General features: G+C 35.8%; 1 protein-coding gene across 1 annotated transcript; it reads left to right on the forward strand.

Moving 5' to 3' along the window:
• Positions 1-10,625: 10,625 nt before the first annotated feature.
• Positions 10,626-12,428, forward strand: LOC140141651 (uncharacterized). Its single transcript, XM_072163562.1, has 2 exons — positions 10,626-11,622; positions 12,130-12,428. The coding sequence occupies exons 1-2, from the start codon at positions 10,692-10,694 to the stop codon at positions 12,426-12,428; spliced, it is 1,230 nt and encodes a 409-aa protein (XP_072019663.1). The 5' UTR covers positions 10,626-10,691.
• The last annotated feature ends 2,208 nt before the right edge of the window (positions 12,429-14,636 follow it).

Raw genomic sequence — 14,636 nt, forward strand, 5'->3', positions numbered from 1 at the left:
CCAGATCTAATCAGGAAATTTGCTTTAATCATTTATATCATGCGGTAACAAAAGTTCCACTTCAAATTACAATAATATATAGATATTTTGATGACAATAGACAACGAAATTGTTGATTTGTGTTTAAAGAATATTAACATAAATAATTTCTCGTGAAAGTTCCCGCGTGCGTAAGCGGCACTTCTAACTTCACCGAGTTCAATGCAATACAACAATCATGTTTATTCACTGATGATCTTTGTACTTCAGATATATCATAATAATCATGCGATGCTACAGGAAGACTAAAGTCTGCACAACCGAGCAAAGAGTATGATAACATACATCCAAACCATATCTGTTTTTTTTTACATTTAGGAACTGGGCAAAAATATTTGCCGGGAGCATGAAAACAATAGTTATTATTGAACAGTGTCGCATAAATCTATACGTTGAAAGAATTTTTAGATGGCAGATTTGTTTTAATCGGGAATTAAAGCACAAGGGAAATTCAGATTCCATCAATCAAGATTTTAGTCAATTTTTGACTATTCTCGTCCAAGTTGGCCCCCTTGAAAACTGCCTTGCCCTTACACACCCTCTTAAAGGGGACGCCATTGCAACTTACAAAAAATAGATTTTCTGGCTTCGGTGTTATCCCGTCCAGCTCCAAATGGATGTTCCAGAGCTTGCAACTCTTCTGGGTCGCCTCTTGGCCAGTTGTGGTTTGAAAAAGTGCACAATCATGCCAAATCAATGGATGCATTTTTTTTTTCAGCTACAGTTTACATATCACTGCTCTCAGATCTTGGGCCAGCATCGGCAAAGAGACTAATCTATACACTAAGAAAATTTCTCGAAAAGAACAAAATATGTGCATGCTCAATCAGAATTTGAGGCATCAGCAATTTATTATGATTTTGAGATTTTATTACAATTTTGGGTGTGTTTGTCTTTTTTGTTATATGGGACACGAAACCGGGCTTAATTGTGCCCCCCCAGCATAATTGAGGTACATGTCTTAACCCATTGTTATAATCTTTTTCCAATCTCTGGCAATGCGTTAGTACTGCCTAAAGACTGACACACTCACACCATTCGGCAGTAGAACTGGTATCATATTTTTTCGACGAAAACAACTACACAGAATTACGGTGAGTTCAGGCATCGCTAAAATATTGATGTGATTACATTGCTTTCTGTCGAGTTTCATCACTCCGTTAGGGATTGTGCAATAATTAGGAGCCCTGGGGAAGGGTAAAATTGGGGGTCAGCCAAAAGAGTAGGGGCAGCAATTGTTGACAAAACGGAGGGGGGGGGGGTTACAATTGTTTAGCGATTCTTAGTCGCCGAATTAGAGTGAATGTGTGTTATTGTCTGCTCACCAAAAGCAAATAAAGAAATAAGCAGTCATGTACGAACCAAACCAGAACACGGGTATTGTATCATTTGTCATTACTCGTGTTTGTTATTAGTCATATTACGGTTTTAATATTATTATTATTATTTTTATTTATGAATATGGAGTGCATGAAAGATCGACGCCTACAGCAATATTTTATCTCGTGAATCTAAGATCTGGAAAACAAAATATGACAGTCAGGCATTAATAATTTCTTAATGAGATGTGGTATTTTTTGTCATCTTTCAACAGAAAATGTCTAAATTTCCCGGACGTCCAGCATTCTTAAAGAAATTGTTTGGAAATACGAAATAAGAAATTATTTCCAAACCGTGTTACAGACCACAGCCATTATGTTTCTCATTTTCAAGAATGCTGGTTAACAATATGCACACTATTGTCTCATTTCGTGAACAAAGGCCCACTCAGTATTGTTACCTTGCGTTCGCTTTATAATCGTTCACCCAACTGAAACTATAATACCAGCTCATTGCTCATTGCACAGGTAAAACAGAAACATTTGTATTGTGGATTTAACCCGAGAAAATCTGATGTAACATAGTTGAGCTGTTTTCAATGAGTGTTATCTTGGTTTAATAGCTTTTAATGGGGTTTAAGCCCTGCAAAGGTCGTGGTGAATTCTACTGTAGGCATGACTGCATCATGGAGGGTGCTTTTCTCAAAATAGCTGCTAAAATCCCATATATTTGGCAATTTGAAGTCCTTGGTAGATTAATTCTTTTTATCTTTCAATTCTTTATGTTGATTTTGAAAATTGTCATGATTGTACGTAATCCCAATGTTCCGAATCATGTAATGATTATAGCTGTTGATTACTGTTGATTTCTTGGTTTTCAGTAAATATGATGATACTGAGGATTAATTATCTTATTACCATTTATATATTTATATATTTGCTATACAACATTTTCATTGATGATTTATTTGTTACTTTCTATTTCAAATATATATAAATGGGTGCTTTCCCCTGTGTATTGCAGTGTAGGTAAGCGGTATTATTAAGTTCAATAAACAATCGTGTTTATTCGTTTATGATCTTTTGTAGTTCAGATATACCTAAGGGCCCTATCATGCATTTCAAATTTTCAGTACAGAATTGGTGTATTGAAGTGCGTAATATTTTGTTAGTTTACAAGGTTCACGAGACAGGAAGAATAAGTGACATTCTGCACAACCAATAAAGGTTATGATCGGTATACTATATCGTTATGAATATGGCAGACGGCCGAATCCGGATTCGTCTTTTGGTAAATTTATTTTACGAATGCATTACATTTGAATTAGAGAACAAGGGATCCATGCTGTACATGATAGAGGGCAGCATATCATTTTTTTAACGGAGACCAGATGATAACAGCATAAATAAGTAATCAAAAGAGGGCGGCATACAAGGTTAGTTGACGGTGCATCACAGTACGGTCACCGACGGCAACCGTTAAAAAATCGATATGCTGCCCTCTATAGATATAGCATTGATCCCTTGTTCTCGAATTCAAATGTAATGCATGTGTAAAATGAATTTACCAAAAGTCGAATCTGGATTCGGCCGTCTGCCGTATTCATAACGATATATCTAACAATATCAGAGGTTTACATTTAGGAACTGGACAAAAAATATTTTCACTGGATTATGTTAACTGTTTGGAACACTCATATCGTATTAATTTTTTTTAAGAAGGTGAAGTAATGTATAGGCAAACGAGACACAAGGAAGGTATTAAATACCAATACAGTGTATTTTTGGTTATTATTTTGTTATTATTTTGTTTTATTATTGTGAGAATAATAATAATAATAATTATTATTATTATTATTATTATTATTATTATTATTATTATTATTATTATTATTATTATTATTATTATTATTTTTATTATTATTTTTATTATTGTTGTTATTATTATTATTCATGTATTAGTGTTATTATTATTATTATTATTATTATTATTATTATTATTATTATCATCATCATTATTATTATTTTTGTTATTATTTTTATTATTATTATTATTATTATTATTATTATTATTATTATTATTATTATTATTATTATTATTACTATTATTATAATCAAGGCATTAACAGCAACTTAATGTCTAGATGGCACTTGTGCTGACGGGTTTGTCGCCAAGATAAGCGTTTAACTCTCGCTTGATGCTCGGTTTGAGCACTAAATGAAATGCTAGAACAATTTTAGGAAATCTGTACTTTGGTCAAATCATTTGTATGCCCCCCCCCCCATTTAGTTGTGACACATGCCTTATCGTATTATTGAGTCAAATATATTTCACAAGTAATACTTCCGTCTATTTAGACTCTGTACACATTTTACAGCAACTGAAAATTTACGGTGAGTTTACACTTTCTCTACCACTTATAGCCTATTTAACAGATGTAATTACAGCTTTATTAAGGGGTACTACACCCTGTGGTAAATTGTGACTATTTTTGCATTTTCTCAAAAAACAATAACACATTGGTAACAAAAGTTATGTATGTTATTGGGGCAAGGTATCCAATTACTACACTGAAATTTCAGTGACTCAAGACAAACGGTTCAGTATATATGAAGTATATAGGAAATGAGGTATATACATCCTAGCGGTACCTTATTTCTTATCATAAATAACAAACCGCTTGGCTTGGGTCACTAAAATTCCAGTGTAGTAATTGGATTCCTTGCCCCTATAATATGCATAACTTTTGTTACCAGTGCGTTATTAGTTTTTGAGAAAAATGCAAAAATAGACACTAATTTATCGAGGGGTGTAGCCCCCTTAAGATTCTAATTAAGTAAATAAAAGGCCAGATATGTTGCATCGAGACCTTCAGGTTAGGTATTGTGTGATTGTGTTGATCATTGAGAAGAGTAGGCCTAATGGCGAGAATACTTTTTCAGGTTCTATGTTAAATTAACAGGAACAATTTAATCTACAACCAACATAACTATATTTAATCCAGCAAAAGGTGAGTTTTGAGATGACGATGAACGGAACGCGTCATAGATTTGTTTGGTAGTCGAAACTTATGTTTTAATATGACTTAATCTCAGATTCTATGTTAAATTAACAGGAAACAAAACTACAACCACGTAAATGTGTATTTAAAATGGGTTAGAGATTATACTGAGAAAGCCGTATATAGAATTATTGTCCTACAATCCAGCACTATTATAGATTTCAAAATAGAGGGTGTTTGAAGGTCGACTTACATTTTGATCGCTCAAACATCTTGCATGAATTAATAGGAACATGCTCACAAATATATTGATACAACTCGCTGCGAGATACAAAATTAACTTGCCAATCACAAACCAGAGGATGATTTAAGCACTTCCCACCACGCCACTGTGTTGACTTGCGGTTAGCACAGCTGTGTGAGTGAACATGACACTACTGCTCGCACATTGGATTGACGGGCATGGTTAAATTTGAATTTGGACTGATATATTTACAATAAAAACGCATTCACAATGCTGGTCGATTTCACATTTTATGTTACCTACAGAAGGTGTGAATTATCCTTCATGCATACATCACTTTAGATCTGAAATCGACCAAATAATAATAAACAACATCTTTTGTACAGAATTCAATGGGATTTGAAAAGTCAAGTGGCAGTTGAAACTCTGGTGATAACACGTTTGCAGTGCATGATGGGGCTTCCTTAAATCATCCTCTGATCACAAACGAAAGATAAGTGCCAATGCAACGCCTTGCTTCATAGTTACAAAGTTATTTGTCCAGTCTTAATCATTTTTATGATGCAAGATTTCGTAAAATAATGTAGCAAATTCCCAAAGACATGGGACCCCTGAGGAAGTGGAATTGCTAATCTTGAGTTTTAATCATTTTGAAGCCAGTAAATGTTTTTGACCAAGGCCGAGGTAATTCTTTGACCGAGTCAAAGAGCTGAGGGAATGGTGTAAGTGGTGCAACGATCGAGGGACGTCCCCTGTAACATAAACTGCTTCTGGGAGAAGGGTAAAATCATTAAAGACTCAATCAGTTAAAGTGACGTCAAAGTCGGGATGACTATCGAGGGATTATGCTCGGGGGAATATGCCAAGCAAAGAAACATTACCTGCCACCTAAGTAATCAAATGGTGTGTTAAAATGTGAATGGAAATGGCTGGGGTCTGCTTGGACAAGAAAATGATGGGCAAATAATTTACCTCTGGTACAGACGAATCCAACGAGCCAAGTCATGGTCAGGATTTGGTCGGACATCTTTGGGTAGCCGCTAGCACCAACCTGGTGTTTTGAGTGCCCAATTGTACAAATAAAAGCCGCCTAACACCTAGAGAAGATGCAAGGATGAGGCGGGTTAATAGAATAATATATGCAATAGGGTCATTCCATATGAAATCAAGGAGTCGCCCCACCTGACCCCCTCAGATTTGCTTTATATTTTAGTCATATGTTGTACCTGTAAAAATATTAAAAACCTGCAAATTTGAGGTCTGTAGCTCTTACGGATTTTCTGTGGCAGCCATTTAAAGTTGGAGTAGGGGGGTCTAAATTTGGACCCAAAAGTTGCCCTTTAAATAAATTTCATCTTTGGGAGTCTGTGCCTTCTTTATAAAAAGAAAGAGAAGTCTGAAACTTTCTATACACACTAACTGCATGCGCAATTTGTCAAAAAATAAAAAATAAAAACATTCTGTAATTGCGCGTTGTGTCACAGGGTCATTAAATATGCAAGAAAAAATGTAATATTTTGTAAACTGGCAAGTTTAGCCCCCCTAAATTCACATTTTTGGTCAGATTAATTATTTTTTGTTGTCACTGATGCTATATATAGGATAAATACAATGCATATCCAAAAAATTGAGGTCACAACTCATTTACATTTCGAACAGCGCCCTCACGAAGATGAAATTTATTGCAAATTCAACATTTTCAGGGGGCCCAAAGTTGATGTGGTCCACCTTCAAAATTTATAAAACATCACTTTTATATAACTACTAGTCTTAAATTACAACTTTGCTAAGTCCCAGTAATTGTATAGGTTGACTTCATATAAAATGACAAGCCCAAAGTTGTCCATTTTCTTATGATTGCATGTAGTGCAAATGTGCCGAATTCGGAAGGCTTGAAAGTCAAATTGGCCACAATATTAAACATAAATGATTAGATGAGTAGTTATTGGCCCTATTTACTTTTATTTCCATTTCATTTTCAATATATACAGATTTTCTATGGTAGCCATTTACAGTTGGAGTACGGGGATCTAAATTTGGACCCAAAAGTTGCCCTTTGAATAAATTTCATCTTTGGGAGCCTGTACCTTCCTAATAAAAAGAGAGAGAGGTCTGAAACTTTGTATACACACTAATTGCATGTCCAATTTGTCAACAAGTAAAACAAAATTAATGTCTGTAATTGCTCGTTGTGTCACAGGGTCATTAAATATGCAAAAAAAATGTAATGTTTTGTATACTGGCAAGTTTAGCCCCCCTAAATTCACATTTTTTGTCAGATTAATTGTTTTTTGTTGTCACTGATGCGATATATAGGACAAATACAATGCATATCCAAGACATTGAGGTGACCATTTATTTACATTTCCAACAGGGCCCTCGCGAAGATGAAAATTAATGCAAATTCACCATTTTCAGGGGGCCGAAAGTCGATGTGGTCAACCTTCAAAATGTATAAAACATCACTTTTATATGACTACTAGTCTTAAATTACAACTTTGCTCAATCCAAGTAATTTTATAGATTGACTTCATATAAAACGACAAGCCCAAAATTGACCATTTTCTTATGATTGCATGTACTGCAAATGTGCCGAATTCGGAAGGTTTAAAAGTCAAAATGGCCACAATATTGAAAATAAATGACTAGATGCATAGTTATTGGCCCTATTTACTTTTATTTCCATTTTATTTTCAATATTGGGGCCAATTTGACTTTCAAGCCTTCCGAATTCGGCACATTTGCACTACATGCAATCATAAGAAAATGGTCAACTTTGGGCTTGTCATTTTATATGAAGTCAACCTATACAATTACTGGGACTTAGCAAAGTTGTAATTTAAGACTAGTAGTTATATAAAAGTGATGTTTTATAAATTTTGAAGGTGGACCACATCGACTTTGGGCCCCTGAAAATGTTGAATTTGCAATAAATTTCATCTTCGTGAGGGCGCTGTTCGAAATGTAAATGAGTTGTGACCTCAATTTTTGGATATGCATTGTATTTATCCTATATATAGCATCAGTGACAACAAAAGATTATTAATCTGACAAAAAATGTGAATTTAGGGGGGCTAAACTTGCCAGTTTACAAAACATTACATTTTTTCAAGCATATTTAATGACCCCGTGACACAACACGCAATTACAGAAATTTTTTATTTTTTATTTTTTGACAAATTGGGCATGCAGTTAGTGTGTACACAAAGTTTCAGAACTCTCTCTCTCTTTTTATAAAGAAGGCACAGCCTAGCCCTACCACAGGGCCTTTTTTTTTATATTACACATTATATACACCATGCTATATACTGAGAACTGCTAAAAACCCAGTGACAGCTCACAACCCACTAACCGCTGTCCCCGAGATAAAAGGGAATTTAGCAGTCACTGGCAGCAGCTCTCTGGACATAGCCAGGTTTTATGCATGCATGGTTTTGGATCACCACAGTCAAAAGGCCCTATACTAGTAGGGCTAGCACAGCCTCCCAAAGATGAAATTTGTTTAAAGGGCAACTTTTGGGTCCAAATTTAGACCCCCTACTCCAACTTTAAATGGCTGCCACAGAAAATCCGTAAGAGATACAGACCTCAAATTTGCAGGTTTTTAATATTTTTACAGGTACAACATATGACTAAAATATAGAGGGGGTCAGGTGGGGCGACTCCTTGATTTCATATGGAGTGACCCAATAGAGATAATTCCGCAGGTAATCCCGTCGCATCTATTCATACATAGTCCTTTTGTTCGCAAGTACATCCATTTGTAGCGTTTGATATGGTGTATGCATAGATACCGCGTGTAGTTAATCCGATTATTATATGACACTTCAACAGCGAATAGACCATGTCAAGCTGTGTGTTTTGCCGAAGGGAATTGTATTGTGTTGTATAATCATTCTTTTGTCTACCTGTGTTTTCGGGGAAGGTGTAACACGGGTGATGGAATGCAGTTAAAAATTTCCGCCAAGGCCGAATCATTTCACATTTTGGGTGTATTGTAGCCGACGGGGACCCAACTAAAGGCTGCTAGTCAGGTGTAGGAATGCGTGGATTTGGATTCGTCTTATATTGTCTGAGATGAATCGTAAGGCCGGAGATAAGATATAGGCCTATACATCTAGTAGGCATCACTGACAAGATCAAGACAAAACAGTATACTCTTCTTTAGATAAGCTAGAATATGACATTTTACCCAGACTGCATCAATCCCGGGGCATCAATCATATTTTGATATGAAGTGTTGAAGTTAAACTCGGAACTCCATAATTATTCTATCAACCTCAAACACTACATATGTAGTGTACAAATGTTCTTATTATTATAAAAAGTACATAATTATTCGCACTAAAACGTTTTATACCTGAAGCAACAATTTTGTTATCTGAACTGAGCTCAAAAAGAAACTTATAATTTTTCACAAGGTCATATCTTGAAATCCTGTCCATCAAATTGAACCAAAATTACACACAGATTTACTTCAATACTCTACTCTTAACACATGTCAGTAACCAAGCAGTTATCCAACTGACACAACAGCAAAATGCACTGACATGGGACAGCTTCCTGGACCACATTCACAGCCCAGCCCTGTTTCATGAAAAAAGTGTATGAAAAGCAGAAAGCAGCACCGTTTTATCATCTGTGCAAGGATCTTGTGTGCATTCTCACAGATTTTTTGTCCTGGGTGCCAAATGTTGGGCTGTGAAAGTGAAGGAAGTCCAGGAAGCTGTCCCATGACAGTGCATTTTGCTGTTGTGTCAGTTGGACAACTGCTTGGTTACTGACATGTGTTTTGAGTAGAGTATTAAGGTAATCCTGTGTGTAATTTTGGTTCAGTATCTTAAGATATGACCTTGTGATTCACAAGTTGTAACAAATTATAAGTTTCTTTTTGAGCTCAGTTTATGTTCTAATTTATGATGTGTGAATAAAAGTTACACTTATCATAATAATATTACTAAAAAATTGAAATTGTTGAAATAATTATTTCTTTACACGTTTTAGAGAATGTCAAAAAAGGAAACAAAAATTATGACCTTGTGTGTTACAGCGTGGGGTAAGCGGTAAATACCAAATTCAATGTAATACAAAGCTCATACTGAAGCGTCATTATTAGCTGACGATCATTAAATAGTTCAGATTATGGCGTACAAAATAGATTACACATAAAAATAGTATTGGCGTTGGTAGGAGACACATGCAATTAACTTCGATGCCGAGTTTTTGAAACATACCAAATTTAAATTTTTATTTAAAAAATAACCTCCAACACTGATTTAAAGAATTTGACCAACTGCGTCACGGCAAACAATATTCATGGACGTTGTACGTACAGTCTAAACGCAGGACAACCGTTCTTTTGTTCTGCTTAGTCGCGCTAAAAGTCGATCGATACATGTTAAAATCAGCACAATTCCGAGATACACATTTTTGCTATGAAATTTATTTTCTCGGTCAAATATAAAGCAAAATTTTTTTTTTCTTCAGTAATGTCAAATAAAAACATAGTGCTTGGATGAACATTTTTTTAAATCCTGGTGTTAAAATTAAGCATCAAATTGTGTCTTTTAGTGTGATATTTTTGATTTTTATAGGCCTTTAGTTCGCCCGTGAGCTTTTTGCAGAATTCATTTTTTAGCGTCTCAAACTAATATAGTTTGCTAAAGAAAGATATTTCCCACCTCTGTAATAATCACAAGAATCAATGTCCCTTATTATGCTCTTCAAAATCAAAAGAAATAAGAAGTTAATGTCAGAACCAAGCCTAAACAAGAACAAAAGACTGCATTTTCAAAGCTGTCTTATGTTAGTGTAATCTGGTGCAATGTGACCTTTCTATCATTTGTCATGTTTGTAATAAGTCATGTTGCGTTATGTTTATTTATGGATTGCATGAAATACGTTACCTTTCGAATCTAAGGTGTGGAAAGCAAAAACAAAGACAATTAAGCATTGACAATAAAATGTGTTGTGGTATGTTTTGTCTTGTTTCAACAGAAAATGCCTAAATTTCACGGACGTCCCGCATTTTTGAAGAAACTTCCCGCGGTTTTTGGAAAATTGTGGAAAAAGTCAAAAAAAATATCCATGAAAGATGCTAAGAAAAGGATAGATGAATCGCTGCAGTATTTAAGCGGCGTCGACGATTTCTGCACGGATGAAGCTTATGAAGCAATATACTGTATTTGGGAACTGCCCAGAAAGCTTGCCGAAGACATTCCTGATGATAAACGCGAAGTTTTTGTATCCCATACTCGCTCAATCGCGGAATATTTTCAACAGAAAAACTTCGTCAGGCCTTTTATAAAGATAATGACATCAGTGCATCAGGTACTACAAACTGAAGAACGATCTTTAGCTATGACCATTATATATTTGCTGTTAAGTATATTTGCAAATTTCTCCGACCAAAGTCTTCTTCTTTGTCGAGAATTTGGAATGTTCAATGGTATTGAATCGGTGCTGCAAATTGTTGGTACGCTTGCAAGTCTCAAAAGTGAAGATAACAACATTCTGGAAGACTCAATCTTAAGTTCTTTGGCACTTTTACATAATTGTATTCGGCATTGTGCAGAGAATCGAAGCATATACCGAAGAGCAAATGCTGTAGAGATATTGAGCAAGTTAAGGAAAGGTGACACCACTGACATGATGGTGCTCTTGATACTTGCCTATATCGTCAACGACGAAGAAAGTGTTACGCTGGCTAAATCTGAAGATTGTGTTAGAATGTTAACTAAATTACTAGCAGAAGCCGTCAGTCGTGACGATCACTATGGCATCGCCGAAAAAGAATATTTTTGCTCAGCGATAGAACTTTTGGACGGTCTTAATCATTTGGCAATAAATGACGCAAACAAAGCGGAAATCGCTAAGCACGGTGGGATACATTCTATCATCAGAATGCTGCAGCCTGATTTTTCTGAAGAAGAACACGTGGTTGCGACTCAAGCGTTATGGAATCTGTCATTCCTTGATAGCATCAAACGCACAAGTGAAGTCCAGGCAACCCTTCCAAGTAAGCAGAATATTTTTACATTTGTGTATTATGTATAATGTACACAAAATAATACAAATTATAAAGTGTCGTCCTGCTATAACGTTTTATGGACATCGCCGTAACGTTCTTTAAAAAAATGAAAATGATTTCTGATTCATAACAATGGTCATAACAAATTTGTAAAATCAGAACTAAATATTCTTGAATCAGATGCTTCCTATCCCTCTATCAACCTGTCTATATTCGCCCCAGCGCAAATCGAAACAAAAGTTATAAAAAAAAACGGTATTGCGATTATTGCCGCTGTTTGGTCGCTTTTTATATAATGTATAGTATGGTTCAAAAACAGAATTGAAAAGAATCCGTTTCAAATTGTTGCTCCATGCTTTAGTAAGACTACAACTGGTATCTACTGGTCAGTTAATACTCTCATGTTTGTTTTTATTTGTTTGTGCTTGTCTGTAAGTTATTTCCACAAGATGAATAAACATCATTTTATCCTTATTTTTTCTACTAATATTGTAGCTTTACGTTCTTTGACAACTTCTGAAAACCAACCGATTCGAGAAGCAAGTTCCTATGCTGTATGGGAAATTCAGGACAACCAGCGAGCAGTTGAGCACCCGAATGACGATGATCCTCCACCATCTTATCAAGAAAGTGTCGAGGCGCATGCGCAAAGTGGTCCATCTGGTCACGTGATGATAAGCTACCAATGGGATTCTCAAGATCGTGTTATCGCCATCAGAGACAATTTGGTTCAAGCTGGATACAAAGTATGGATGGACGTACACAACATACGTAAGTTTGAATATATTCCATGACCTACTAATAAAACAAAAGATGCTAACAAACGTAAGTGTATCTTTCCAAAAAAAAACTACGCGAATTGAATTTTTGTCGATAAGTCATCTGTTGATTAGTCACCTAGACTAAATATGTCGATTAGTCACCCAGACGAAATCTGTTGATTAGTTACCTAGACTTAATATGTCGATTAGTCACCTGGACAAAATCTGTTGATTAGTTACCTAGACTAAATATGTCGATTAGTCACCTGGACAAAATCTGTTGATTAGTCACCTAGACTAAATCTGTTGATTAGCCACCTAGACAAAATCTGTTGATTAGTCACCCAGACGAAATCTGTTGATTAGTTACCTAGACTTAATATGTCGATTAGTCACCTGGACAAAATCTGTTGATTAGTCACCTAGACTAAATCTGTTGATTAGCCACCTAGACAAAATCTGTTGATTAGTCACCTAGACGAAATATGTTGATTAGTCACCTAGACGAAATATGTTGATTAGTCGCCTAGACTAAATCTATCGATTAGTCACCTGGACGAAATCTGTTGATTAGTCACCTAGACTTAATATGTCGATTAGTCACCCAAACGAAATCTGTTGATTAGTCACCTAGACTAAATCTGTTGATTAGCCACCTAGACAAAATCTGTTGATTAGTCACCTAGACGAAATCTGTTGATTAGTCACCTAGACTAAATATGTTGATTAGTCGCCTAGACTAAATCTATCGATTAGTCACCTGGACGAAATCTGTTGATTAGTCACCTAGACTTAATATGTCGATTAGTCACCTGGACAAAATCTGGTGATTAGTCACATAGACTAAATATGTCGGTTAGTCATTTGATAAGATCTAAATGTTTATTGGACAGCAAACGAAATCTTCATTGATTTAGTTGGCGAAATATATGTTGTATTATATAACAAAATCGTTAATTATTTAGTTCAAAAAATGTTGGTACATCAACTGAGGAATTGCTTAAGTAAGGTTTATTGTATGGTTATCATTCAGTTAAGTTTAGGAAACGTGTCTCTTTTTTCTCGGATATGTTTCTCTTTGTAAATATGTTGAAGGTAATACTCACTCATCACTCATCAGGCTGTTTCACCCACTGCTGTGTGAAGCCCTCCTCCAGCATTTTCCATCTCCTTCTGTTCCTAGCCGCTGATGCCCAAGCTGTTGTACTCATGAAGGTGGTGATGTCATCTCTCCATCGTCTTTTTTGACTTCCTCTTCTCCTCTTTCCAGTCCTTGGCTGCCATTCTGTAAGTCTCTTCGTCCACCTGTTATCGTCAGTTCTTGATAAGTGACCTGCCCATCTCCATTTTGTTTCTTTAATCTTTTGCAAGATGTCTTTGACTTTTCTGTATGTCTGACTCTATCACGCAATGAGAGGTGACCAAGTCTCTGCACCATAGGTCATAGTTGTTAGCACACACTGGTCATAAACTCTTCGCCTCCGTGACAGTGGTATCCATTCTGAAGGTCTGTCCTAGGTACTTATAGCTGTCAACTTTCTTGATCTGGTGATTTGCTATTGTGATTGTTTCATTTGTCTCAAAGTTTGTCATAAACTGTGTTTTTCCTTTGTGCATTTGTAGTCCCACATGTATACTTTCTTTGCACAAGCTGTTCAGTTGGTCTTCCATATCCTTCACCGATGTCGTTGTTAGTGCAACGTCATCTGCAAATCTAAGATCTGTTAACATCTCCCCGTCGATGTTGATTCCTTTTCTCTCTAGGTTAGACTTTTTGAAAACCTCTTCCAGTGCTGCTGTGAAAATCTTTGGTAATAATGTATCTCCCTGTCTCACTCCTCTCTCTATTCTCACCTACTTGGAAACATCATTATCTATGTGTATTTTGGCGATAGCATCTGTGTATATATCTTCTAGGATGCAGATGTAGTTTTCGTTTATTCCGCTCTTCCTCAGTGCATCAAACATATCCGTATGCTTTATGGAGTCAAATGCTTTCTGGTAATCTATAAAACCAAGACATAAATCGAGCTGGTATTCATTTGATTTTTCAATCAGTTGATTTATCGCCTGTAGGTGATCTGTGGTTGAGAATCTTCCCCTAAAACCGGCTTGCTCTCGGGGTTGATTTTGGTCTAATGTAGCTTTTAATCTGATTTGGATGATTTTTGTGAATATCTTGTATACATGAGAAAGAAGGCTGATTGGGCGGTAGTTTTTGATATCTGCCTTGTCCTCCTT

This window comes from Amphiura filiformis, chromosome 19 (assembly GCF_039555335.1).
Source record: "Amphiura filiformis chromosome 19, Afil_fr2py, whole genome shotgun sequence".
Lineage (NCBI taxonomy): Eukaryota > Metazoa > Echinodermata > Ophiuroidea > Amphilepidida > Amphiuridae > Amphiura > Amphiura filiformis.